The sequence below is a fragment of the Amphibalanus amphitrite genome, unplaced genomic scaffold, assembly GCF_019059575.1.
Source record: "Amphibalanus amphitrite isolate SeventyFive unplaced genomic scaffold, NRLGWU_Aamphi_draft 000697F_arrow, whole genome shotgun sequence".
NCBI lineage: Eukaryota > Metazoa > Arthropoda > Thecostraca > Balanomorpha > Balanidae > Amphibalanus > Amphibalanus amphitrite.
In genome coordinates, this window is record NW_024882191.1 from 193,985 (window position 1) to 221,673 (window position 27,689).

At 51.5% G+C, this 27,689-nt stretch overlaps 2 protein-coding genes across 2 annotated transcripts; both read right to left on the reverse strand.

The window, feature by feature from the left end:
* On the reverse strand, positions 1-27,410 carry LOC122364783 (HAUS augmin-like complex subunit 5). The gene is made up of 12 exons (XM_043335514.1): positions 27,268-27,410; positions 19,978-20,121; positions 15,191-15,314; positions 6,529-6,661; positions 5,910-6,097; positions 4,914-5,146; positions 4,370-4,550; positions 3,821-3,994; positions 3,362-3,591; positions 2,617-2,819; positions 1,706-1,838; positions 1-794 (listed from the first exon to the last, which is right to left on the reverse strand). Exons 2-12 carry the CDS (start codon positions 20,109-20,111, stop codon positions 668-670), a joined length of 1,860 nt encoding a protein of 619 aa, XP_043191449.1. The 5' UTR covers positions 20,112-20,121; positions 27,268-27,410; the 3' UTR covers positions 1-667.
* On the reverse strand, positions 21,012-25,839 carry LOC122364784 (uncharacterized protein K02A2.6-like). Its single transcript, XM_043335515.1, has 2 exons — positions 25,236-25,839; positions 21,012-24,671 (listed from the first exon to the last, which is right to left on the reverse strand). Exons 1-2 carry the CDS (start codon positions 25,416-25,418, stop codon positions 21,255-21,257), a joined length of 3,600 nt encoding a protein of 1,199 aa, XP_043191450.1. The 5' UTR covers positions 25,419-25,839; the 3' UTR covers positions 21,012-21,254.
* Positions 27,411-27,689: the final 279 nt, after the last annotated feature.

Genomic DNA, 27,689 nt, shown 5'->3' on the forward strand with positions numbered 1-27,689 from the left:
CGCTGCTCGGGATGTGTATTAGCGATCGGTTACAAAGGAGAGCAGATTGGCAGCGAACTCGGCGAATAGAACTGTGTGATAATACGCGGCGTACATGCGAAGGAGCGTACCCAGCCCAAGAAGGTTACGGCGAACAGAGCGCATGGTTTCGGCGCGGCAGTGTCCACGGTCTCCGGTGAGGTGCCGCTGAAAGTCGGGCGCCTGGCCTCTCCAGTCTCCAGTGCCGGACGAGGACCGTCTCCGAGTCCCAGAGGTCCCTGGCGGTCCCTCCCGCGGGAGCTGAGTGGAGCTGTGTGGGCGGCAGCGCGCTCTGCGTACTGTGTCCTGCGCCGGGCACTGCTGCGGGTGCCACAGCACCACAGCTCGGCGCCGCTCGGCAGCAGGCGGCGCTGAGCGGCAGCGGCCGGCTCAGGCGGTGGGCCGGTGCGGGCCGGACCACACGGCTCAGGCGGCGGGCCGGTGCGGGCCGGACCACACGGCTCAGGCGGTCCGGTGTGGGCCGGACCACACGGCTCAGGCGGTGGGCCGGTGCGGGCCGGACCACACGGCTCAGGCGGTGGGCCGGTGCGGGCCGGACCACACGGCTCAGGCGGTGGGCCGGTGCGGGCCGGACCACACGGCTCAGGCGGTGGGCCGGTGCGGGCCGGCGCAGGCCGGACCTCACGGCTCAGGCGGCGGGCCGGTGCGGGCCGCGGCCGGCGGCCAGCGCGGCCACGTAGCGCTGCTCCCACTGACGCAGGCTGTGCCCGGCGTGCCGTACCTGCTGGACGGCGGAGCGGGCCGGCTGGTCCGTCCTGGCGACACGACACCGGCGCCGTCACAGCTCCACACCGGGACGAGACGGGGGGGGGGGGACACACCGGCGCCGTCACAGCTCCACACAGGGACGAGACGGGGGGGACACACCGGCGGCGTCACAGCTCCACACCGGGACGGGGGAAGGGGGAAGGGTAGTGGCCCACACCGGGCCGGGATGGGGTAGGGGGACACACACCGGGCCGGGATGGGGGGCACACCGGCGGGACACGGTGGGCGGGGACACAATATCCTTCTCATCCTCTTTTGTTGTTTACTGGGGCTTTAGGCGGGGGGCACATCCTCACAACACAGAGCTGCTGCCTCGTATGGAGAGGTCCGATCGCCCCCTGAGTTTACGCTGTGCAGATAGTTGTAGTGCTTTGGTGGCTGAACAGTTCTAAAAGCAAAGGATGTTCGGACAAAAACAATATATATCACCTCTGGCTGCCAGAGGCCGGCACGTGCCACTATGCCCACGGGTACGGAATGACCAAATGATCAGGGTGTAATGCCTTCCTGAGACGGGGCACAAACTCCGAGATGGGACGCGGGAGGGGACACGGGGGAGAGAGCACATATGTACATCGCCGGCCGCAGCCGAAATGGTTGGAATGGACAGACACGCCCCCCACGAAATAAACACAATACGACCGGAATAAACACAACACAACTGCAAATAATATCCTTATCAGAAAGGTTATTGTGTTAGAACTCGATAAATTGATCCTGGCTGAATCGCTCGTTCACAGATATAACAAACAGCATCTCACAAACTGATAAAAAACATGTTCTAGACCTGTTTCCCCATTGCCCCGTCACCACATGTGCGACTGTATGTCCGTACTGCTGTACACCTGTACAGTGTGCGTGAACTGAAACTCCTCAGTACAGCCGCCTTCTGACTGACCAGTTGTGGAGCGCGCCGCGGGCCTCCCTCAGCGCGGCGCCCATCTGCGACATGTTGACAAACAGCCGCTCCAGCTGCGGCAGCAGGGTGCTGCGCTCGTGCTCCGTCTGACTCTGCACCCGGCGACAGCACTCTGCCAGACAGACAGTCACAGTCTGACTCTGCACCCGGCGGCAGCACTCTGCCAGACAGACAGTCACAGTCAGTCACAGTCTGACTCTGCACCCGGCGGCAACACTCTGCCAGACAGTCAGACAGTCACAGTCACAGTCTGACTCTGCACCCAGCGGCAGCACTCTGCCAGACAGTCAGACAGTCAGACGGTCACAGTCTGACTCTGCACACGGCGGCAGCACTCTGTCAGACAGACAGACAGACAGTCACAGTCACAGTCTGACTCTGCACCCGGCGGCAGCACTCTGCCAGACAGTCAGACAGTCACAGTCAGTCACAGTCTGACTCTGCACCCGGCGGCAGCACTCTGCCAGACAGTCAGACAGTCACAGTCTGATTCTACACCCGGCGGCAGCACTCTGCCAGACAGTCAGACAGTCACAGTCACAGTCTGACTCTGCACCCGGCTTCAGACAGTCACAGTCTGACTCTGCACCTGGCGGCAGCACTCTGCCAGACAGTCAGAAAGTCAGACAGTCACAGTCAGTCACAGTCTGACTCTGCACCCGGCGGCAGCACTCTGCCAGACAGTCAGACAGTCACAGACAGTCACAGTCTGACTCTGCACCCGACGGCAGCACTCTGCCAGACAGTCAGACAGACAGTCACAGTCAGTCACAGTCTGACTCTGCACCCCACATCCATCCACAGATCCCGGAGCCAGGACCCCCACAGCCGCCCGCACAGCCCGGAGCCGGGACGCCCACAGAGTCCGGACCCAGGACCCCCACACTCACCTTCCAGTCGGTCGGCCGGCACGGCGGTGTTCGCCAGCGTGTGGCGCAGCCGGCGGAGCGCGGCGGCGCGACGGTCGGCGCGCTGCTGCTGCCACAGCGCCTGCAGCCGCTCCAGCAGCTCGGCCTCGGCGCAGCGCAGGCGGCGAGAGAGGAGCGCCGGCGCCGGCCGGTACAGGGGCAGCTGCACAGACAGCAGCGGACGGCTGCCGGCGGAACGCACACAGACCGTCACAGCCGGCCGTACCCAGCGGCGGCATCTCACAGGACACAACCGCTCCCTTAGAGAGTACGGCTCTCGCGAGATTAAGAGGTAGGTTTTGCACTTTAAGATTTCCGGTTATATCTCAGAAACTAATCGATCTACGATGAAGCCATTTTACACGATCATGGCCGACTTGTGAACCAACAAGTCGATCGCATCTTCAACACTCAAAAGCTTAAGACGACGAAGATATAGTCTGAAGTACACTAAATTTTCTAGGTGCAAAACCTACCGTTGAAACCCGCGAGACCTGTACATTTCTTGTTGGGAAGCCAAAATTGAAAACGTACGGTTGTAGGAGTACAGCTACAACCTTCCGTCCTTACGGCCTGTGAGTCACAGTCAGTTACCTGGGAAAGCATCCTGTGACCCGTCGATGATCTGTGCTGCGGACAACCCTGCGCGCTGAACACCCAATCAGTCGCTCCCTGCGCCCCGAGCACCCAGTCAGCCGCGCCCCTGCGCGCGGCGCGGCGCCCTCACCCGTCCACGACGACCCAGCGTATATTGTCTGCCAGCAGGCGGCGGCCGGCCGAGTCGACCTCTGCGGCCGTCTGTGCGGCGGCGCGGCGCTGCGCCTCCTCCAGCTGAGAGAGCAGCGGGCGCAGCTGGCGCTGAGCCGCCGCCGCCGCGCGCTGCTGCGCCTGCCGGCTCAGCGCCACAGAGTCGCCCGCCAGCGATATCAGCAGCTGGATGTGGCTCTTGTTGCGCTCCTGGCCGGCCGGGAAAGGGGGTCCGTCAGCGTGCAGTGGCCGGAGCCGCGGCTCACGAACGCGACAAATTGGCAGCTAGATTACATCCGCGCAGTTTACGATCGCGTGTCCCTGTTTAGAGTTCCACATGGACCCGCAGTGGGCAGTACAGCGACACCACCGCACGGAGCGCGGCAGCCGGCGGAGCCCGAGCGGCTGGCACGGAGCGCGGCCGGCCGGCCCCACTCACGATCAGCTGCTGGTTACGCTGGATGGCGGCGTAGCGCTGCTCCAGTGCGGAGCGCGCGGCTCCCAGCGCCTCCACCTCGGCGCCGAGCTGGCGCGCCGCCGTCTCCAGGGCGGCCGCGCGGCCGCGCGCCTCGGCGGCGGCCAGGTGCGCCGGCCAGTCCACCGGAGCCTCCTCCTGCGCAGACCGCAGCACGGCGTGACCAACACCGGCCGAGCGGCCCACAGCCAACACAGACAGACGCGGCAAACACTGCCACACAAATACGCCGACTGGGGGTACATCGGACGCCGCGCCGGCCGGACAAAAGAGGTGTCACACGCCGCGCCGGCCGGACCAGTGAGGTGTCAGACGCCGCGCCGGCCGGACCAGTGAGGTGTCACACGCCGAGGCAGCGAGATACTAAAAAAAAAGATGTTAATGCACAGTCTTAGTTTCTAATCCGTTGCCATGTAACTTACAAAAAAATTATTGAAGGTGTTTAGTTTTATTTCCAAGCAAAAAGGAAACATTAGTGTGCAGCGGTCGGCGGCTGGCCGTCCGGTGTCTGACCTGGTGGCCGCAGCTGGCCAGCTGCTCCGTCAGCTGCAGCAGCTGGTGGCGCAGCCGGCGCGTCTCGCGCTGGGCGGTGACCTCGGTGACCCGCCAGGTGACGTGCAGTGCGTGCAGTTCGTCCACCGAGCGCTGGATCTTCTGCGTCACCGGGTCACCGCTGCCGGCGGACGGCGCACAGCTGCGGAGGGGGGGGGGGGGCGTCAGTGAATAGACGGCTCACTAGCAGCGTACGGACGGCAATGTAACTAGACAAGGCATCTATTCTCCACGGGTGTAGGGACGAGTCCCTCCTCCACCCAAACGCTGCCCTCAGTTCTCTGTGAGCGGCCCGCCCCTGCGCCGGCTGGTCACCTGGTCTCTGTGAGCCCTGTCTCGGCAGTGCTCTGAGCCCACCCCTGCGCCGGCTGGTCACCTGGTCTCTGTGAGCCCACCCCTGCGCCGGCTGGTCACCTGGTCTCTGTGAGCCCGCCCCTGCGCCGGCTGGCTGTGCACCGGCTGGTCACCTGGTCTCTGTGAGCGCGCCCCTGCGCCGGCTGATCACCTGGTCTGGCCGGCGGTCGGCGGCTCGGTGTCCGCCTGCAGTTTGCGCGCCAGCTGGAGTCCGGCGCGCTGCTGCAGGCCGGCCAGACTGCGCAGTATGTCGGCCGCCGCGTGCCGCGCCACCGTGGCCTGGATGGAGCGCTCAGCGCGCGCCAGAGAGTCGGCCGTGGGCGCGCGCTCCAGACACCGGTCGATGTGGCCCGCCAGCAGCTCCGTGGCCTCGCTGATCTGACGCTGCAGCAGCGCGGCCGGCCGAGGGAGAGAGAGCGCCGCCGGTCAGAACACGGGGCGCGGGGAGAGAGCGGTCAGAAGGAGGGGACAGCGAGGGAGGGAGCGAGAAAAACAGGGTTAGGGAGAATTAATGAAAGTGGAAGGACAGGTCTGAGATATGAAGAAACGAATGTGTTGATCAATCCGTGTGAGTAGCCACAAACCACATCACTGTGTCTCATAACACAGACCGTGTGTGTCTCACCATACAGACGGTGTGTCTCGTCATACAGTATGTCTTTCTATTCAGTGTGTCTCACCATACAGACGGTGTGTCTTACCACACAGTGTGTCTCCCCATACGGACGCCATACAGACTGTGGGTCTCGCCATGCAGTGTGCCTCATCATACAGACGGTGTGCCTCGCAATACAGTATATATTCTCACCATACAGTGTGTCTCACCATACAAAAGGTGTGTCTCACCCCACAGACAGCATGTCTCACCATACAATGTGTACGCCGGTGTGTGTCTCACCATGAAATCATATAGACAATATGTACGTCGGCATGTGTTTCTCACCATACAAAGTACAAACAGTGTATACGTCGGAGTGTGTTTACCATACAGGTGTGTCTCACCATACAATGCATACGTCCGTGTGTTTCACCATACAGACGTTGTGTGTCTGTCTCACCATACAGACGGTGTATATGCCTCACCATACAGACGGTGTGTGTGTGTGTGTCTGTGTGCCTCACCATACAGACGGTGTGTATGTCTCACCATACAGACGGTGTGTGTGTCGGCCGGCCGGCCGCCGTCCGTGCGCTCGCCGGCCAGCTGCGCCAGCCGGCCGGTCAGCGCCGCCGTTCCGCTGAGCTCGCGCTGACAGCGCGCCGAGTGCAGCCGGTGCGCGGCGGCCAGTCGCTGCTCGCGGCGGCACGCCTCGCGCCGCTCCAGCACCGACGAGCCTGCCGGCGGCGCGCACACTCTCAGCAGCCGCGCACCGCCACCGCCACCGGATCCGCCCCCCTCCCCCCCGGGCAGATACTCGGGCGGTATCTGGTCTGGTGTTACCCCGCAACCGGGTCAGATACTCGGGCGGTATCTGGCCTGGTGGTACCCCGCCACCGGTCGTCGGCAGAATGAATAGCGACTCCAGCCTGACACTCCTGACAATATGGCCTTACAGCAGTTGTGTGTAACAAAAAAAAAAGCATATGCTAGACAGTTCGCAAGGAGCCGAGTCAAAGTTAAGTTAAACCAAAATTTGGAGCGTAAAAGAACGATAGCAAAATCGTACCTTACTAATTTCGTTCCAGTCTTGCTAAGAAAGCATTTTCCGTCTAGCATTAAGACGGTGAAACATAAAAAAACGAACAACTTAAGTCACTACACTTACTTTTGCTGATGATTTCTTCTTCCAGCTTCATGATTTCGCTCTCTAGATGCTCAACACTGGAGTTGACCTGGCGAAGACTCTTTGTGAGCCGTTCCTTTTTCTTCTGCAGAGATTTCTCCTCAGGAGAAGACACCTGAAAAGCAAGAAACGGTGTCAGCAGGTGCACAGGAACGATAACATCATGGCATTAGACATGGCGTAATTATTGAATAAAACGACTGGGGGCAAGAAAACAAGGCATAATTCGTACTTTGTGTATTTTTGTATTTGTATTTGTATTTATTGCATACCATCATTAGGTCCGAAAACCCAATAATAGACGGAGTCAGACATATAAAAACAATAAATACGACACACATTGTTAAAATTCACACTGTATGGCGAACGAACACAGACACACACTTCATAAACCGAGAGCGCCTTCCAAAAATGTCCGCTCCAGGAGTCACCTGGTGCAGGCTATTAATCCGACGTGGTAGACGGCAAAACAATCCATCTTTGATGGTGCCTACTCTGGCGGCTGGGACATTCAGACAGGGCTGCGCGCGAGTTGCCCTGGCTGGGACAGCAAGTCCGAAGCTGCCCAGGATTTCCACGGAGTCAACACGGCCCCCGAAGACGCCATGTAGGAAGGCGAGGTCGTGTTGCGCCAGGCGCTGTTTGATAGTTAGAACGGCGAAGTGGAGCAATAGCTGTGCGTAGTCAAATGAGTTTGAAGGGCGATTAGAGTTAACAGCTAGCCAGATTAAAAACTTATGCTGGACCCTGTCCAGTCGCGCCATGTGAGTCACTGCGGCGCCCGACCAAATAACGCTGCCAAACTCCAAAACAGAACGAACGTGAGCGTTAAAGGCCGTAATAAGGGGAGCTGGCTCGAACCTGCGCCCTGTCCGCGCACGTGAGGTTTGGAGCGATCGCAGGTATGTTCCCAAGGCACGATTCGCCCTCCCAACGACGTCATCGATGTGAGAAGCAAAGTTCAATTTTGAGTCCAGAATAACGCCTAAATCACGCATCTCAGATACGCGATCCAGGGTGACATTGCCAATGAAGTATGACGTCAGGACAGGCTTTTTGCGCAGAGTAAAGGTAATAAACTTGCATTTTGCTGGGTTAAGTTTTAGTTTCCAAACGGTGGACCAAGAAGATAGGATGTCTAAATCGGCCTGAAGGGTGACAGCATCGTCGGGAGAGCGAATCCGCCTCAGCAGCTTCATGTCATCAGCGTACATCAGGCATGTCGATGAGATAAAGGACGGAACATCGTTGCAAAATAACACAAACAAGATCGGGCCACAGATACTGCCCTCCGGCACCCCCGACCCAACCGGCACCCAACTGGACGCCGTCCCGCTCAGCACCACGCGCTGCTCTCTCCCACATAGGTAGGACTCAAACCACCTCAGGGCAGCTCCAGACAGATTGTAGGAATGAAGTTTGTGAAGAAGGAGAGAATGGTTGACGCTGGTGAGAGCTGAGGAGTAATCCGTGTAGATAACATCTGTCTGGAGGCCATCGGCAATTGAGTCCCACAGCTGCTTAACGAGGCAGGCAAGGTTAGTAGTACAGGAGCGGCGCGGGAGGAAGCCGTGCTGGGCCGGAGAGATCACAGGTGAGACATGGACCATCAACTGGTCACACGTTACGCGTTCTAAAATTTTTGAGCAAATGGGCAGAAGCGATATTGGTCGATAGTTAAGCGGATCTTTTCGGCTGCCTTTTTTTGTGTACCTACCGGTGTGACGTGCGCGCGTTTCCAAGCTGAAGGAAATTTGCCCTGTTCGAATGATAGACGGCAAATTTTGGTCAGAGGGATCGAAAACTCTTCAGCGCACTCTTTTAAGATGCGGGCACTAAGGCCGTTTGGCCCACACGCCATGTGGACGCTTTGGGTCATCAATAAGTTAAGAACGGTGTCGTGATTGACCGAGAATCTGCTAAGAACGTCAATGAGGTACGATGTGACTTCCGGAAAACTATCGACCGTACCGTCGGAGAATTTTGAGGCAAAGACCCGACTGAAACACTCAGCCCGCTCGCGATCATCAGTAATATCGCGACCGTCAACTTTGAGGGCCGGCACAGTCCGTCCTGATGATTTAATTGACTTAAGAAGAGACCAGAAACGCTTGGAGTTGTCTCGAAAGTCGTCAATTATATGAAGAATATAGCTGCGATATTTAGCAATCACGGTCGACTTGAAAACCGATCTTTTCAGGGAGAAGTCAGCCGTATTTTCAGGTGTAGGCGAAACTTTGTTACGCCTGTGTGCTAGTTCCTTATCACGCAGTGCGCGCTTCACATCGCCATCAAACCACGGCGGGTATTTAGTCTTTAACCCTCGCCCGCACATGCCATTTTCCCATCCTAGAACGCACATGGGGGGGGGGGGTGGTTGCCACCCCCCCCCCCCGCGCCATTTCGTTCCTGTTGGAGATAGAGCTTAGCAGTAAAGACCAAAAAGATTCTTTGGGAAGAGACGAATCCAATGATACCCAGTTTTACCTTCTCAGGTCAGTCATTGACCTTCCAGGTCAGGTCAAACTAAAAAATGTTGCTGTTTTGGGTCACCGCTGGATATCAAGTGCGCTGCTTATCAAATACCGATGACGATGCTGTTTTCTGGTGCCAAGCCAGCTAGAACCTCTTTGTCACACTATCCGACCAGAATTTTGCTGCTGAGGTCATTTCAGGTCAAGTTAGGTCAAGGTCAATTATATGTGTTTGTATGTCTGTGTGTGTCTGTGTGTACACTGATGTGTGCACCGATTGTTTTTGGGTCCATATTACATGAAATCATGATCTGAGAAGCTTTTACCAAAAATGCAGTCAAAAAACTTCACAAAAAGTAAATTCAGCTTGCCTAAAACGCAATTATCTTAGATGACCTAGGTTGACCTTGACCCTGACCTTGACCCCTGCACATCGTCGAACAACATGTTCCATGTGGGAGGTAAGACTGGCAAAAAAGGCCGAAATCAGGGTGTCAAAAGCTCACAAGGCCCATGGCAAACGCAAGATGTTGAGAATTGACCATTTCGGTCATGACATGACCTGAAAAACAAGGTCATATCTCCGAAACAAAAAATCACAGAAACTTGAAATTTTCAGTGGACATCAAGAAAGGATAGACGAGCAGCTATACGAAAAATCAGCCTTCTAGCTCTAAAAATGTTGAGTGCAGAGCAGAAAGACTGCCTGGGGGGGAGGCAACCCCCCCCCCATGTGCGGGCGAGGGTTAAAGTCACTCGCGGGATGTGATCGGCTACGGCTGCCTCTGTTCGCTGATAAAATAAATCTACGGCCGCGTCCACCTCCAAACCATCTAGAACGTGCCGCGGTAAAAGACGTAAGCAGCGTTTGAGAGCGGGCCAGTCGGCCCGGCGGTAATTGAGGGCAGTGGACCGAGTTACCCGAGGGGCCGGCAGGCGGGACACGAGACACGTGACGACAGTGTGACGGTGATCGGAGTCGAAGAGCCCCTCGTCGACATCACACCGTGAAACAGACATATTTGTGAGCACTAAATCTAAGACGTTGTCCCCCGGGTCGGCTGCCGCACGTGTTGCCGTAGACCGCACTGGGCAACAGCATCCAGAAATGTCACGGCGCGGCCAGACCGGCGCGTCAACACAGGACGATCAGACGGTCGGCACCAATCAATCTCAGGGAGATTAAAGTCGCCGACCCATGAGAACGGAGCGCTCGGTAGCACAGACGCTGTTCATAACATTAACAAGTCTCACCACCGCTGCATCGTCATCAGGAGGTCGGTAGGCAGCGACGACAGTGACAACAGGAGAACACGCCATTAGGTCCATCACTAACACCTCACCAGCCTCTAATGTCGTGTGATAATAGAGCAAACAAAAGAAGCCAGGCCGCTGTTCGGCAGCTTTAACCCGCGCTCTGTGGTTGAACACCCCCTTGAATTTTTGGTTTGCGAATATCTCAAAAGCGGCGGAGACCGTTCAGGAGAGACGCTCTGCAAAACATATCGGCGTTATTTTTGACAAACATCTGACTTGGGAAGCACACGTTGACGTGACCGATATCGTTCACAATTGCACTGGCATCTCGGTTTCCGTCACCTGAGACATTTAAAAAAAAAAATCCTCCCGCAGAGGGCTCTGCTCTCAATAGTTCATAGTTTGGTGATCTCCCGAGTGTCTCACTGTATCACGGTTTATGGGAACGGATCATCTGCGAACGATACTCGGATGCTCAAGGTTGTCAATTTTGCAGCGCGTGTAGTGACCGGTCTTAGAAAATTTGATCACATCTCTCGAGCATGAAATCAGTTGGGTTTTACGGTGCTGCGGCAAATGTGTGATTTGTATACCTTGAAGCAAGTGCTGCTCGCATGATACTTATGAGTGGAGAACCGTCCGAACTGGCCTCACTCTTCCAGTGCTTTTCTGACGCGCGCGCTGTGACCGGCCCACCAGACAGGACGAACGTCTTCGGCCGCCGGCTTTCCGAACCGTGACCGGTCAGCGATCTTTTAGTTATCGAGCTGTGACGCTTCTCAACTGCCTCAATCGAGACCCAAACGCTGGGCCCGTCTGCTTTTAAGCGCGCTGCAAAGTCGCTGGTAATGCGGTAGTTTTACGTCTGTGCATATATGAGTGGTGTGTGCGTGTGTGTGTCTGTGTGCTGTGTACATTATTGTTTGCCTGCCTGCCATCCCTCCCACCTAATTGACATTTTGTTTTATCTATCTTACGTAACCCGCGCCGTCCTGGGGGGACTGGGGGGGGCTTTTACGCCCCACCCCCAGGTTTTTCGCGAATATCTCAAAAACGGCGGCGCACACCTATACATACATCTTTTCCACAGATGTTGTGAAAAGTTCAGACCCGGGTCGTTTAAGGTCAGGTCACCAGGTCCCGTCAAGTGACCTTTCCTCAGAAAAAGTTCAAAGGCTCGCTATAGCTACACCGACTGAACGATCACTTTGAAAACTACAAATGTACAAACTACAATCGGATTGTAGAATCTTTATGAAAAAGGACACTGGTGCAAGAAGAAGAAGCCAGCTTTAATATGCCCGTTGTTTGTATGGTAGTTTGTTTTGTGGCATGAAGTTGGAACTTAACCCGCGCGGGGCTGGGGTCTCCAGCCGAACGCGCGGGGCTGGGGGGGGGGGGTAAATTTACCCCCCCCCCCCCCCCTGTTATCTCCCGAACTAATGGTCCGATTTGGAAAATTCAAACGCCAATCGAAAGATCTCATCACGAACAACTAAAAACATGTACTTAATTTAAAGTTTGAGGTCAAGGTCAAGGTCAGGTCAAGGGTACAAATTGCAAGTTTCTACAGTATCGGCATTGCACCGTAGTTGCCGAAGAATGGAGTCATGGACTGAGACTGATCGCCAAAAACGTGTTCTTAGGCTACCAAGACAATATTCGTTGCATACAATTTCATTCAGAGGTCAAGGTCAAGGTCAGGTCAGGTCAGGTCAGGTCAGGTCACCAAAAAACAAAATATAGAAAAGGGCATGTGCGACACATGTTTTATGGGTCATTTTACTCATAGAATTCAATAGGGCACACTCAATAAGTGATATGGACCACCTCTGGATGGATTTCAGGTCGAGGTCAGGTCAATTGGTCAGGTCAAGTGAGGTCAAATTTTGAAGTTGGTTGTTAAGGCCTAAAAAGGTGTCTATCTGATGCAGTTTTTCACGGCGAATCGAATGGTGCTATTTTTGTTTCCGTACGAGGTCTAGAACTTCCAAAAGTCATTTTTCAAGAATTTTGTGTGTCGTGACGTCATAAAATTTTGAATAACTCCCACATTTTTGAACCGATTCTTCTAAAATTTGGTATGTAGGTGCACATAGACCACGTCTCTGACATATGTTCCGGTTTTTTCGATAGACTCTTTTCGATAGACTCAAAATTTTGGATTTTATAATTATTTTCCCAAAAAGTCAGTTTTTTTTTTAAATTTAGGCCAAAATCCAAAATTTTCAAAAACCGAGATAGCCATTTGATAGACAAAGTACAATTACGTGTAACCTTTTTTGTTACGTCTTGATTCCTTTAAAAATAAAGATGTTAGCGGCGTTTGAAATTTTGCCGTTTTTGAGGCGAAAATGGCGAACATGACGTCACTAAAACGTCAATTTCTCAAAAATTTCCGACGGATTTCGCTCAAATTTTCAGGGAACGTGTCAAATTGATGTAAGAAAAGGTACTGAAAGTTGCCGTTTTTGAGATATTGCAAAAATTCGCGAGGGGGGGTAAAATTTACCCCCCAGCCCCGCGCGGGTTAAAATTGAAGCATCCGAAAATGATCGATATTGATCGAAAACATGATGTTGATGAAAAAAAACAATAATAACTATATTAACCCGCGCCCCACTGGGGGGGGGGGGGGGCTATTCATAGCCCCCTCCCATTTTTCTGCAATAACTTTTAAACGGCTTGACGTATCGCCGCCTAACTTTCAGTACCTTCGGCTGCATCAATTTGACACCTTGTGTCAAAATTTGAACTTGGTATCTATCATAGGTCGGCCGGATATGACGTCAGAGTGACGTCATGTTCGGCCGATTTCGACGCAAAACCTTGAACCACGGGAATCGCCCCCAAGAGCTCAGTTTTTTTTAGCTAGATTTAATTTCTTTGCATGAGAGGACTCAAAATGGACTGCGCTATCAAACTGCTATCTCGGATTTTTAAAATTGTGAAATTTTTGAAAATAATCCATATTAAAATTCAAAATTTGTATTTTATCTTTTTTCAAAACCTTTTGACTTTTCGAGAAAAAAAAATAATTTTTTTTTTATAAATTTAGTCCGAACCTTTTGATGGGAGGGATTCACAAGGACAGAGCCACCGCTAAGCGAAGCTTGTTGCGATGACCCTGCCCTCTACCCTCCGATCGCGTAATTCCGATTCTATGGCAGAATTTAGAGTCCAAAGTTTAACGTGCGCACAAAGCCGCGCACGGCCGGTCCCCTCGCTGACTTCGCCTGGCTACGGCTTGCCACCAACCGCAACCATACCTGTCAGGAGGCCCATAAATGTCGAGCGCCCGTCGCGCTTCGAACCCGGACTGTCATAACCGGGAACGCGTGCTCTCACCTCGCGGAGTCCAACGCACTAACCAACTGAGCTACGGGACCGGCATATATATATTAGAACACATGCTTATGACTTACGCTAGCAAGTTTTAGCCAGATATCTTCCAAAATGGCCATGTTATACGCATTATAGCAAAAATTTCACAATTTTAAAATTTTCAAATTAATTTTTCAGTACGAATTTGACGTACCTACACCAATATAAATAGCACCATCGTGTTCCTGAGCTCAAACTGCATCCGACAGACATGTTCTTGTTGAAAAATTTCAACTTTAAAATTTGATTTTTTTTACCTGAAAGTGACCTGAGCTCAGCTATATTCAGATGAAATGGCCTCAAATGACACAGGCGACACCGAATTCGAAATCTATGGCCTAAATGGACCATAAAACATGTGTCACGTGACCGACTTATGATATAAGATTTCCGTGACCTGTGGTGACCTGACCCTGACCTGAAAATCAAAGTGCAAGTTTTGTACCCTCAGGGTATCTAAAGCATCTGTTCACGAGTGTGTAAACCAAAAATCAGCCTGATCTGACTTGTAAGACGGCAGCCAGAGCCCAAAATGTGAACAGGCCAAACATCGATAACTTTTACTTTGACCTGACCTGTGACGTCATCGGTGACCTGGAGGTCAATGAAATTTGGTTTCCTCAATCCAGTGTCCCAAAATTGCGTTTTGTCTGGGGTGTCAGAGGGGAAAATTACCCACCAAAAAGAGGGGAGAGAGTGGAAAACTGCTGATTCGATTAGATCCAAAAAGAGTGAGAAACGCCATAAAACATGGATTTTATTCTAGGATGTAGAATGTTTGATGCTAAACCGGGCATTCACACAACCGCTCTTTCTAGAGGTAAAAAAAAATCTAGGTTTTCTTGGTTGGGAGTGGAAAATTGTTCTTAAAAATTGGTGGTGAGAGTGGAAAATGGATTTCCTTTGAATGTCATTTCCCATCCAAATCGACAAATTTTGGGACATTGCCTCAACCAGTTTTTCCGGGTCTATCAGATGCCGTTTGAATTTTGACGATCGGCCCAGTAGTTTCAGAGTTAGGAGGGGGCTATGAATAGCCGGGCTATGAATAGCCCCCCCCCCCCCCCAGTAGGGCGCGTAACACACAGATCCCAGTGGGGCGCGGGTTAAGTTGAGAGAGGTCATTTTATCCAGATGCGGTGGTTTAACAATTATTTTTGCTAATTGACGGCCGCGTATCATCCGTCATTACATGGCGGTCGTCATAAACAAAAATAATTTCAAGAAGTAAACCATTGCATCTGGATGAAATCGCCTCCTCTTTCAACTTAACAATTTCTTTTTTTCATCAAAACTATGTTTTCGATCAATATTGATCATTGATCATCAATATTGATCAATGCACTTTTCTGCGGTGCTGTACTCTATTACGAGTTATGCGCCAGTTTGTCGAAAAGCTGTGTCATGCCCCCCCCCCCCGTCGCCCCACTCCCCACAAGTGGCAGCCGCCGCCGCACTCCCCTTCCGTGTGTGCCCGTCCAGCCCTCCTCCCCCCCCCCCCCGATCCCGGCCGTCGGGGCGGCACTGACCAGCCGTTTTCCGTGCCGGCCGCGACACAGCTGCAGGTTGCCCTTGACGGCGTGGATGCTGTGCGGTCCGTACACGTGCTCCATCAGGTACTTCCACACGTCCGGCAGCTCACCCACGCACAGCCTGAAGGACCGGCCGCGGGGCGTCAGAGGTCACCGGGCGGCCGCGGGGCGTCAGAGGTCACCGGGCGGCCGCGGGGCGTCAGAGGTCACCGGGCGGCCGCGGGGCGTCAGAGGTCACCGGGCGGCCGCGGGGCGTCAGAGGTCACCGGGCGGCCGCGGGGCGTCAGAGGTCACCGGACGGCCGCGGGGCGTCAGAGGTCACCGGAGCGTCAGAGGTCACCGGGCGGCCGCACGGCACAGGTGCCGGGACAGACGGGACAGCAGGACGGCCGACGTTCGGTGAGGGTAGGGCGGCAGGGGTTCGGGGAGGGTAGGGCGGCAGGGGTTCGGGGAGGGTAGGGCGGCAGGGGTTCGGGGAGGGTAGGACGGCTGGGGTTCGGGGGGGGGGGGTAGGACGGCTGGGATTCGGCCGGCACGGAAAGGAGAGCGCTTCATGGGCCGGATAAATCCGTTATCCATGGATCCATGGACCGGAAAGGATTGAATCTCAAATTTGGAAAAAATAGAACAGAGGCCAGTTTTACCAACAAAAAAATAGCCGCCTGCCGGAATGTTTTGCCTAAAGACCGCTTCACATTAGGAGCATTAACGCAATGGGCACGTAAGCGGATAGGGCTTTACCGTTTACGCTCCGTATGTGAAGCGGTCTTTAGGCAAAAAAAAATCCGGCAGGCGGCTATTTTTCTGTTGGTAAAACTGGCCTCAAATCTGGGCGGTCCGGATTTCGGAATTGAAGGTTGAACACGAATCAGAGCGGATAAAATTATAGCATTCAATATTCACGTTTAAAATTAACTAATGATGGTCTATGATGGTCTTGAACTATGATGGTCTGTGAGACATATGGCTCTCTGGTCCCTTACAGTGAATTTGTGATAGTCTCACAAGCAGTCTTTGATGAAACGGATTATTATGGATATTTTTTGGATGTTTGGCTGAAATATGGGCCATGGGCTGGCCGGATTCTGAAATTTAAAGAAAGGCGGTTAATGGGCGGACCTGGATATGACCTGGATCATAGACCACAATAAACGACTGTGCACTGATATTTGCCGACTGCCATTAGAGCCCTGCTGGGAAATTCGACGTAGCACGCGGAATTGTGTGTTGATGCTCTAGTAAGCCCATTTAAATGAAAGTAACTACTTAAGTGTGATGTATATTTTAATAAGTGCTGAATTTATAGCATGATTTTCAACAAGATAAATAAATAAAAGCACTTAAAGGCGGGTATAACACTGTATTCAGTGCAAAACATCGATAAACAGGAACCATCCGTGATCGGTCGTTTTGACAAGGAACAGTCTGATCGCATATTGGACGCACTGCATATTTATTTGCTAATCTAAATCAGACAAGCACCCTGGCACAATGTTTTGGCACTTGGGCCTAGCGCAGCCCACACGATCTGCACCACGGAATTGCGAAGATTCCTTTAGATAAATTACAAAGCTGTCGGGGCTGCGTGTCTAGCGAGATCGAGGTGACCTGCTTCCACTGAGGCCGATTTCATGTTCAGCTTAGCGACAGATGGGTTCTATCCTCTGTCCTTCTCGAGAGAAGGGGACTTGAACCCCGTTGTCAAGTGGCCGCATTTTGGCGGGTGATGGCGATCGAGATTGGAGATTTAGGCGGAGTCATGAGATGTCGGTTCACTGGACAGTGCAGCAGAGCTTCGCAGTCGGGAATATACTTCCTTATAGTTATTGTGCTACATTTGCCTTTAGTTACTATACAAGTTGTATATCCACAGGTGAAATTCTCAGCCATGTAGATATCTTACGCATCGACGAATATGACTGCAGTTAATGATTGCATGAACGAAATTATCCGCGAAATGTTGCATTGCGTTTACTTCCTGTGGCTCAATCTTTCTCATTTTCATGAATCTTTCTCATTTTCATGAAGCTCTGCTCGCGCATCGCTATCGTTGAGTGGCGGTATTGCCCATGAATTGCAATGTTTGTTTTTCGAAAGTCGAGATGTCTTGAAGCACACGTTTGGGGCTACGTGTGCCGAAGAGAGAGCGACTCGGTAGCTGTGACCAGAGCAGGACTCATGGCTTTCATGCAGGAACAGAACACAGATTGCTGATGTGGGCACGCCGGCCCTCCGCAAGCAATACGATCTGAAGTGCTGGACCATCACTTGACGAAATTGCATGACTTGATAACTCGTTTGGCTTCATTGTGTGACTGATTATAGGAGCTGCCAGTATCTGGAAACATGTGCAGCATGTTTGCATGCATGCATTCCCTTAACCCGCGCCCCACTGGGGGGGGGGGGGCAGATCTGCCCCCTCCCGTTTTTCGCCAATAACGTCTAAACGCGTTACGCCAGCGACGTCAAACTTTCAGTACCTTATCATACATGGATTTAACACGTTCCCTGGAAATTTGAGCGAAATCCGTCGGAAAATCTTTGAGAAAATGACGTTTAAGAGTGACATCATGTCACGCCATTTTCGCCTCAAAAACGGCAAAACTTCGAACCCCGCTAACATCGTCATTTTTAAAGGAATCAAGACGTAACAAAAAAGGTTATACGTGATTCTACTTTGTCTATGAAATGGCTATCTCGGTTTTTTTGCAAATTTTGGATTTTGGCTCAATTTTTTAACCGACTTTTTGGGGAAAATAATTATAAAATCCAAAAATTTGAGTGTATCAAACAAAACCGGAATATATGTCAGAGAAGTGGTTCATGTGCACCAACATCCCAATTTTTTGAAGAATTGGTTAAAAAATGTGGGAGTTATTCAAAATTGTATGACGTCAGACACAAATTTTTTGAAAAATGATTTTTTTGAAGTTTTAAACCTCGTACGGAAACAAAAATAGCACCATTCGATTCACCGTCAAAAACTGCATCAGATAGACACCTTTTTAGGTCTTGACAACCAACTTCAAAATTTGACCTCACTTGACCTGACCTCGACCTAAAATTCATCCAGATGTGGTCCATATCACTTATTGAGTGTGTCCGTTGAATTTTAAGTCAGGTCAAAAAAGGTCAAATTTCAAAGCTGATATTTTTGCATAAAATGCGTATTGATTCGATGCAGCTCGTCACGGGGAGTCTAATGGTGGTCTTTGTTTTGCGCTACGAGGTCTAGAATTGCTAAAAATTGAGTTTGAAAAATTTGACGTCATCAATTTTGAACATGAATTTTTGAACATCAAATTTGAAATCTGGTGGAGGTCAGGTCACTTTGACCTGACCTTCACCAGAAAGTGACCGAAACCGTACCTGATGGTCTTATAACCAACACCATTGAGTTGGAAATGAAAAACTGACCATACCTAAAACATGCATCGCACAACCTTAGTAAAGTTGGGTTCATGTGGTGACCCTTGGTGACCTTTGGTGACCTGACCTGTGACCTGACCTGGTATGACCAGCAGGGCTGCGGAGTCGGAGTCGGAGTCGGAGTCGGTCGGAGTCGACAGTTGTGACCGGAGTCGGAGTCGGAGTCGGAGTCGATATTGGAAACCCCAGCCGGAGTCGGAGTCACTCAGAGTCACCGAAAATCTGTCGACTCCGCAGCCCTGCCAGGTGTGCGGAGTCGGAGTCGGGTGTTGGAGTCGATCGGAGTCGACATTTCTGCCCGGAGTCGGAGTCGGAGTCGGAGTTGGTTTTTGAAAGCCGGAGTCGGAGTCGGAGTCGGATTCGCCGTAAATCCATCGACTCCGCAGCCCTGAATTGACCAGTGACCTCTAATAGCAACATATGTACTAGACAACTGGCGCCCTATCGCTGATTTTCGACAAAATGCGTTTTACTCGGTGTTATAGCGCTTTCCCTAGAAGCCCCGTGATCGTGAACGGTGAAACATTTTATCTTTGACCTGACCTGTGACGTCATCGGTGACCCCGAGGTCAATGAAATTTGGTTTCCCTCCACAAATTTGACAGGGCTATCGAACGCCGTTTGAATTTTACGGATCCGTCCAGTAGTTTCGGAGATACGGGGGGGGGGGCAAAAAATGTCCCCTCCCCCCACCGCGCGGAGGGTGGCCGGGAGGCCCACCGCCTGCCGGGTTAAAGAAATTGGCAAAACACGTCCTTTATTTTTCAATGTTTGCGCTATTATTACTAAGTTTTTGCCCAAAGTAAGATATAAGAAAGACTACAAATTGACTAGAGGTGTTGCTTCCCAAAGTACATTATCATATGGCGAATGATTTGGCTGTGATACGCGTTTGAAAGTCAGGGCCCTAATGGCAGGTCCCTAATTTCTGTGCACAGTCCAGGTATATAGTGGTCTATGCCTGGATATATTAGTAAAGTAACATGGGATATGACTTGCAGGATATGGGCCGGGCTGGATCCTGAAAAGCCTACCTATCCGTGAAGTGTTCTAACGGAAAGGCTGGGAGGCTCAGTGCAAGTGTCACACTGGCGCCGTTGCCGTGTTCTGAAGATGACAGTTTGACACGCTGGGATTATTGGAAACATGTCACATCAAATACACATCAGAACAAACAAACCCTATGGGCACCGACAATTAGCCTGCATTGGAATATACGCTCGCACTACGCTGGGTTGAAGGCACCGCTAGGCTCAGCCCGGGAGGGACGCTGGGAGAAGGCACCGCTAGGCTCAGCCCGGGAGCTGCGCATGTGGCGCCGCCGGCGTTGGCAGAGGACCGGCTGGCAGACTCACTCGGCGAGGTTCTCGGGCGAGGGGATCGTCCGGTAGCCGTCTGCGCCGCTGGCGTCGTACTCCATCTCGTTCATCAGCCACACGTGCAGGTCGTGCGACATGGTGCGCGCCGCCGCCGCCGCCGCCGCCGGCATGGCCGCTGCTCTGCCAACCGCACAGATCGATTTTCAGGTGAGCTAAAAATGGACTGATTGATACCTACATAGACTGATAGCATGTCACAGAGGCATGAGGTATGACACCATCTAGGTAGGGGTCTCATATCTCATTTGTCAGATAGAGCATAAATGAAATATTGCCCAAAAAAAGTCAGGGGATAATTAGTGGTCACCAATAACAAGTGCCGTTGTGACTTTCTGTCGACCGACTGATGATCTCATGATTACCCTGAGGTCAGTCAGCAGCCCTGGATTATCTAAGGAGTGACCCAAACTAGTGCCTGGTTACCTAACTGATATGTAAATCTAGGCCAAGTACATAAAAAACTAAATTAAGGAATCATTTCTACTAAAACAATAACAATACATCTATTCTTGAGGCCTCTTCTGCAGCAATTGATGAATTTATAAAGCAAGTTTTAACATTTAGTATAAATGTTTACTAATTTTTCAACAAACCTCAGAGTTGTGCCACAAAACACTGGAGGTGCTCACCACTGCCAATGTTGCAAAGCCCCAGCCACTAATACTTCGGCTACCCTGGCTACTGGGAACTGCAGTACCTGCTCACCACTAACTGCTAAAGCACATGTTGGGTAGGTGTATGTGTGTTCTGTTCTTCCTCTGTTCTGTACTACTTCAGTACACACATGGCTCTGGATGCGGTCCTCGCTGTATTTCTGGCCTCGAGCAACAGAACACCATAATGCACCACTCTCCGTCACGATACCACCGGCCTCCACGCACGCACTCGGCGGACTCGAGCACCAGACTCCCGGTCCCGCTGCACGATCAGCTGATCGCTCTAATGGACGGAGACAGCGGACCCTGGCGGACGGCGGCCGAACTACCGGAGCTAGATGTCACTACTGTACAGGCCAGCTCCCCGCCGTCTACATACTCCGCTGTGTCAAGAACATAACAATTCCTCTTCCCTTAGCTTTTTAAGTTCTACCCCCTACATAATCCGCACTGTTCATACGATAATAATGCATTTGCGACACAACATACCCCGTTGGCACAGCGACAGTATCTTTCAGACCCAAAACTGATACGCGGAATAAAACTAACAAAAAACAATCCATGAACAATCCAACACTCGCCATTTACTTGACAGGTTCACGTAGATCCATACCAGTCCGGAGGTCGGAGTCGAGATCGGTCACGGAGCGCATACCGATGTGCACCAGAAACCGACTGTCCCCCGGAGTCACCAGCTGTAGCCGCGGAGCTCGGAATAACCGCGTCGCCACGGTCTCCTTCCTCCGTATGATGACCTCCCACCGGCTTGTTCAGCTCTGCAGTAGGCTCGGATACGTTACTGCTGGCGTCTTTCTTCCTTTCTTCTGTTTCCATATTCCTTTCGTCCTTCTTCTGTTTCGTTTGTTCGTCCACCTTCTCCGCTTGATTTGTCTTCTTTGACCACTGTTCTTTTTGATCGGTTTCGTCTTCTCTTCTTCCTTCGTAGTTTCTTTCTTCCTCCTCTCTCGGTTGTTTCGTTTGGCGTAGTCTTTCTTCTTCTTCGTTCAGCTGTCTCGGTCTTCTGTCTTCCTGGCTTTCAGCTTCATTCTTGCTTTCACGACCTCGTATGTGATCGATATGTCGAGTGAACACCCGACCATCGTCCAGCTTCAGTTCGCACAGCTGACTGCGGACGGACGTTACGACTGCAGCATGCCACCTCGGCTCTCCTCTTCCCACTTCCGAGACGTACACAGAGTCACCAATCTTGAATTGACGAGACTGTGCCTTCTTCCTCAGGATTTGCTGGTCTTGCTGAAACTCGACTGTGCTTCGGAGGTCTGGGAAAACCAGATCGAGGTGCGTTCGGAGTTTCCGGCCCATCAGCACTTCAGCTGGCGTCTGCCTGGTTGTTGAATGCGGCGTCGTTCGGTACTTGAACAGAACGCGCGTCAGCCGAACTTCGAGTGTGCCTTCCACATACTTCTTCAGTCCTTCTTTCACCACTTTTACTGCGGCTTCCGCCTGTCCGTTTGATGACGGATGGTACGCTGGGGTTCTCAGATGTCGAACTCCATTTGCTCGCAGGAACGCCGCGAACTCGCCACTGGTGAATGCGGTGCCATTGTCAGTTACCACCACTGACGGCAGTCCGTGCGTTGCAAATGTTACTCTCAGCTTGCTGATGGTTGCTGTTGCAGATGGTGTTGACGTCACATGAGCGTCGATCCACTTGCTGGTGCTATCTACAACAATCAGCAGCCATTTTCCTTCTATTGGTCCAGCGTAGTCGAGATGAAGTCGGGTCCATGGCCGATCTTCAAATCTCCATGGTCGCATTTCTACCGGCGGTGCTGAGCTGCGATGCTGTTGACAGCGCTCACAGCACTTGACCGTGTTCTCGATGGCGTTGTTCATTGCTGGCCACCAGACTGTCGAGCGTGCAGTCGCCTTCATCGCACCGATTCCAGGATGACCATCGTGTAGCAGCCGAAGAAGCCTGCCTTGCAGCTTCTCTGGAACCACCACACGGTTCCCCCAGAGAAGACAACCCATCTCCAGGCTGAGTTCTGTCTTCCGGTTCTGGAAGGATTTCAGCTGGTCCTCCACTTTGTCTGGCCATCCTTGAGCAACATGCGTCATGACTTTGCTCAACACCGGATCTGTAGCCGTGTACTTGCGGATCTGCTCAGACTTCAGCAGCGTCTTCTCCAGTGTCTCCAGCATCATGACTGTTTCTGCTGGTACTGGCGGCGTGGCATCATCCTCCAGAGGCAGCGGATTACGACTGAGTCCGTCGCTGTTCCGCTGTTTGTGAGCAGGCGAGTACACCAGAGTGTACTGATATGCTGACAGGATCGTTCTCCAACGAAGAATCCTGGGTGACGTCATCAGCGGTAGCTGCTTGTCTGGTCCGAGCAGAGCCAGTAGCGGACGGTGATCTGTCTTGATGGTGACGCCCGCTCGGCCCAGCAGGAAACTGTGCCATTTCTTCACTGCGAAGACGATGGCCAATCCCTCTCGGTCCAGCTGACTCCAGTTCCGCTCTGTGCTGTTCAGCGAGCGTGACGCATACGCCACTGGACGTTCTTCGCCTGCCTCATCCACTATGGAGAGAACTGCCCCGACTCCTACCGGACTGGCGTCAGCTGACACCACCAGCGGAGCGGAGGCTCGGTAGTGAGTGAGGCATGGAGCAGAGCAGAGTAGCTCCTTCGTCTTGTTGAAGCTGGCTTGTTGCTGTTTTCCCCACTCCCATACTTGACCCTTTTTCAGGAGTCTGTAGAGTGGTTCTGCCACCGTTGATAGGTTCTTCATGAACTTGTTGTAGTACATGATTAAGCCCAGGTAGCTTTTCAGTTGGTGAACATTCGTTGGTGCAGGAGCTTCTTTGATCGCCTTCAATTTCTCCTCTGTAGCATGGATCCCTTGGCTGTCCACTTTGAACCCGAGGTACTGCACCTCTGACTGGAACCATGAACACTTCTTTGGGTTCAGGCGCAGACCTGCATCATGCAGCCTCCTCAACACCTCTTCCAGGTTGCTGAGATGCACCTCTTGGTTTTTCCCTGTGATACACACATCGTCGAGAAAGACTACTGTGTGTGGTATCCCTGCCAGCAGACTCTCCATGTACCTCTGGCAGATAGCTGGGGCTGAGGAGACCCCATACTGCAGCTTCTGGGGCATGAAGAGGCCTTTGTGAGTATTGATTACCATGTACTTGCGACTCTCTTCCTGAAGCGGAAGCTGGAGATAGGCCTCCTTCAGGTCCAACTTTGTGAATCGCTGACCACCCGACAACTGGGTCAGAAGCTCCTCAGTGCGAGGCATTGGATACCGTTCCAGCCTGCTTGCCTGATTCACTGTCAAATCATAGCTTCCACAGAGTCGGACTGACTTCTTGTCTGGTTTGACGATTGTCACTACTGGGGCTGCCCACTCTGAGTGTGAGACAGGCTCCAGCACTCCCTTCTGTACTTGTCGGTTGATTTCATCTTCCACCAGTTGCTTCATTGCCAGAGGAACTGGTCTTGCTTTGTAGAACTTGGCTGGCATTGTTTCATCCACTTGCAGTCTTGCTTCAAAGGTGCAGGTACTTGGTTTGTCTGAAAACAAGTCTGCATACTTGTTCATGAGCTCTTGAACTTGCCAGCTCCCTCCTTCCTCTGACTGAACCACACTGATGAGTCCTGTCAGATCCAGTTGGAGAGCAGAGATCCAATCTCTTCCCAGCAGAGCAGGACCATCTCCTTCCACCAGCAGTAGATCCAGGTCTTTTCTCTGTCCATTGATCTCCACTGTGACGTTCACTTTGCCCTTCACTTTCAACTGCTGTCCTCCATATGATCTGAGGATTACACTGGTGGGTTCCATCTTCTTACTCATCTTCATCTTCTTGAAGCTGAGGTAGCTCATGATAGAACGGGCTGCTCCAGTATCCACATCCATGGTGACTGGTTCATTTTCCAGAGTTACAGCCACTTGATATGAGGGTTGTGCCTTTTCTGCCATGTGATACATGTCATACACCTCTGGTGATTCATTCACGGTATTCACCTTCCTCTCTTCCATCTTCGTCTTCTTCCCTGGGTTCCTGCACATGGCTTTTGTGTGACCTTTCTTCCCACACTTGTAGCACTCTCTTGTTTTGTAGAAGCAGTTTTCACTCTTGTGATTTGAACGTCCACACCTGTAGCAGCTTTCTGCCTCACCTGGGCTGTGAGTTTTCTTCTGTTGGTTGTGCGGACCCTTGTTGATTCGGTGAATCATCTCTGGCTTCTCTTGCACTCGATCCAGACTGAGATGTTCCACTTCTTCTTGTGCTTTTTCATGAAGTCGTGCAATGTTGACTGCTTTCTCAAGCGTTAGGTCAGGCATGCCCAAAAGCTTCTCCTGCAGCCTTGGATAACCACATCCAGCTACAAGTCTGTTTCTCACATGAATGTCCTTATCCTGAAATGAACATTTTCTTACTTGTGAGCGTAGACGAGCCACGAAAGTCTCCACTGATTCTCCTTGTTCCCTTTTCAGCATCTGGAATTGAACTTCTTCAAACACTTGGTTTGACTTTGGCTTGAAATAGCGTTTCAGCTGTTCAACTGTCACTTGGAACACATCCAACTCTTCCTCTTCCACTGTTGGCAGAGTTTCATATATTTCTTGCATTTCTGGGCCCAAAAGATGCAGCAGCAGTCCCTTTTTCCGTTCAGGCTCAACGGCTCCTATCGCTAAACAATAGTACTCAAGTGATTTCATCCAAACTTCAAAATCTTCACCCTTTCTGAACTGTCTGACACTGGGCAAATAGGGCGCAGCCATCTTTGTTTACTTTTTCTCTGATCAGCTGATCAGCTGTTCACCTTGACCCGTACGTTCCTCCCCTTTTCATTTGAGAGTGGACTCGTCCAATGCCGGAGGCGGTGGCGGCGACGGCTCTCGTCTAGCGTGGTTCCTTGCAATTCTTCCAAAATAATCCTCGTCGCCAATTTGTTCTGTTCTTCCTCTGTTCTGTACTACTTCAGTACACACATGGCTCTGGATGCGGTCCTCGCTGTATTTCTGGCCTCGAGCAACAGAACACCATAATGCACCACTCTCCGTCACGATACCACCGGCCTCCACGCACGCACTCGGCGGACTCGAGCACCAGACTCCCGGTCCCGCTGCACGATCAGCTGATCGCTCTAATGGACGGAGACAGCGGACCCTGGCGGACGGCGGCCGAACTACCGGAGCTAGATGTCACTACTGTACAGGCCAGCTCCCCGCCGTCTACATACTCCGCTGTGTCAAGAACATAACAATGTGCAAGGCTTGGTGCAAGGTAAGGTAGGTATGTGCGAGGTTAGGTGGAGTTGGATTAATTGAAACTGATTAGCTACGTATATTTAATGGAATAACCTTCAGTGCAAAATTCTAAAATTGCCAAAAGCTACAAAAAAAAACTTTTTGTTTTTGTAGCCTTTGAAATTTTAAAAATTTGAACAGGTTACCTAGATTCCATTAACCCGCGTCGGGCCAAGGGGTCTTTGAACACCCCCTCCCCCTTCGGTTTTCGAAGATATCTCAAAATCGGCAGTGCTCACATCTTTTCAGAACATTTTGCAAAAATTTCGGACCCAGGGCTCCCAAGGTCAGGTCACCACTCACCCGGGCCCTGTTTCACCGGTGATAGCAGCACGCTGCTATCAAATTATCAAATTGCGCAAGCTGACGTAATGTGATGACGTCACACTGACGTTTCATGTAATCCGTGAGCTTTTTTATAGCTGCGTTTGGAATCGAGTTGCTGTGTCGTTGAATGTGTTTGCACAATTGTTTGATCGCACGGCCGTGAATGTGTTAACAGCAATATTTGATGACATCACACAGACTGACAATGTCATGGTTTGTTGATGTTTCCATGGAAACCCAATTTGACATGTGCAATAGCAGTGTGCTGCTATCACTGGTGAAACAGGGCCCAGGTCAACTCAAGTGACCTCACCTCAGAAAAAGTTTCAATCCTTGTCATAGCTACACCAACTGAACGATCGCCTTAAAACTGTCAGCGATTGATAAGAGTAACAACACAGTCGGGGAGGTTTGGTCAATCGTCATTTTTAGCACATGCCATTTTTAGCAAACATGTGCCAAAAATGAACGCTATCAGCTATTTTTGGCAACTATGAAGCCGATTTCACTCCTCAGCGAGGAAATCACGATTTTGGAGATACAAGCATTGATTTTGGAAAAGAAGTGCTGCCACCTGATGCAAGAAGAATAAACCAGCTTTAATATGGCCATTGTTTGTACTTTGTATGGTAGGTAGTCCAACGTTGACGTATACCCTTTTTTGTGGCCTGAAGTTGGAACTTCAATTTGCAGCATCCGAAAATGATCAATATTGATTGAAAACATAAATTTGATGAACAAAGAATATGTTAAGTTGAAAGAGGAGGCAATTTCATCCAGATGCAGTGGTTTACTTCTTGAAATTATTTTTGTTTATGATGACCGGCATGCAATGACAGATAATGCGCTGCCGTCAAGTAACAAAATATTTTCAAGAAGTAAACCACCACATCTGGATAAAATGACCTCCTCTCTCAACTTAACATTTTATTTTTTCATGGCCTAAGGGCCTTCAAAATTATCATGCATCATAAGTAAGTAAGTACCTACCTACCTACGTAAGTTAGTAATACATCAATCAAACACGGCCTCTTGTTTTGATCGCTCGATGACAATAAAATGTTTTAATTTCGAAATTTACGAAAATGTTTTGGAAAATGCCACGACTCCGAAAATCTAACGCCCCATACACCACCCATACACGGACACGCCTAAGAGCTGGACTTTTTGATGACGTCTTCGGGTGACGTCATGTCCTGTGTGACGTTTCGTGAGCAGGTAAGGAAAAGTCACCACCGCTGGCGAACATTGGTGCGGTAAATGGCAAACACAAATGCTGCGCAGAAAAGACAAATGTGTAACTTAAGACAACATTCGTTCGGACGACAATGTCAAGGCGAATATCAAGAAGTTCTTCATGCGATTGTTAGTTATCTGTCGTGCTATTTTAGTATGATTGTTATTAGCAGTTGATTC

Coding starts and splice junctions, on each gene's coding strand:
- LOC122364783 (XM_043335514.1), bottom strand. CDS start 20,111: ATGCCGGCGGCGGCGGCGGCGGCGGCGCGCACCATGTCGCACGACCTG. Junction 3,995..4,369: donor TGGCCAGCTGCGGCCACCAG/GTCAGACACCGG, acceptor CGGTCTGCGCAG/GAGGAGGCTCCGGTGGACTG. Junction 2,820..3,361: donor CGCTGGGTCGTCGTGGACGG/GTGAGGGCGCCG, acceptor TTCCGCCGGCAG/CCGTCCGCTGCTGTCTGTGC.
- LOC122364784 (XM_043335515.1), bottom strand. CDS start 25,418: ATGGCTGCGCCCTATTTGCCCAGTGTCAGACAGTTCAGAAAGGGTGAA. Junction 24,672..25,235: donor TATATGAAACTCTGCCAACA/GTGGAAGAGGAA, acceptor AAGAAGACGAAG/ATGGAAGAGAGGAAGGTGAA.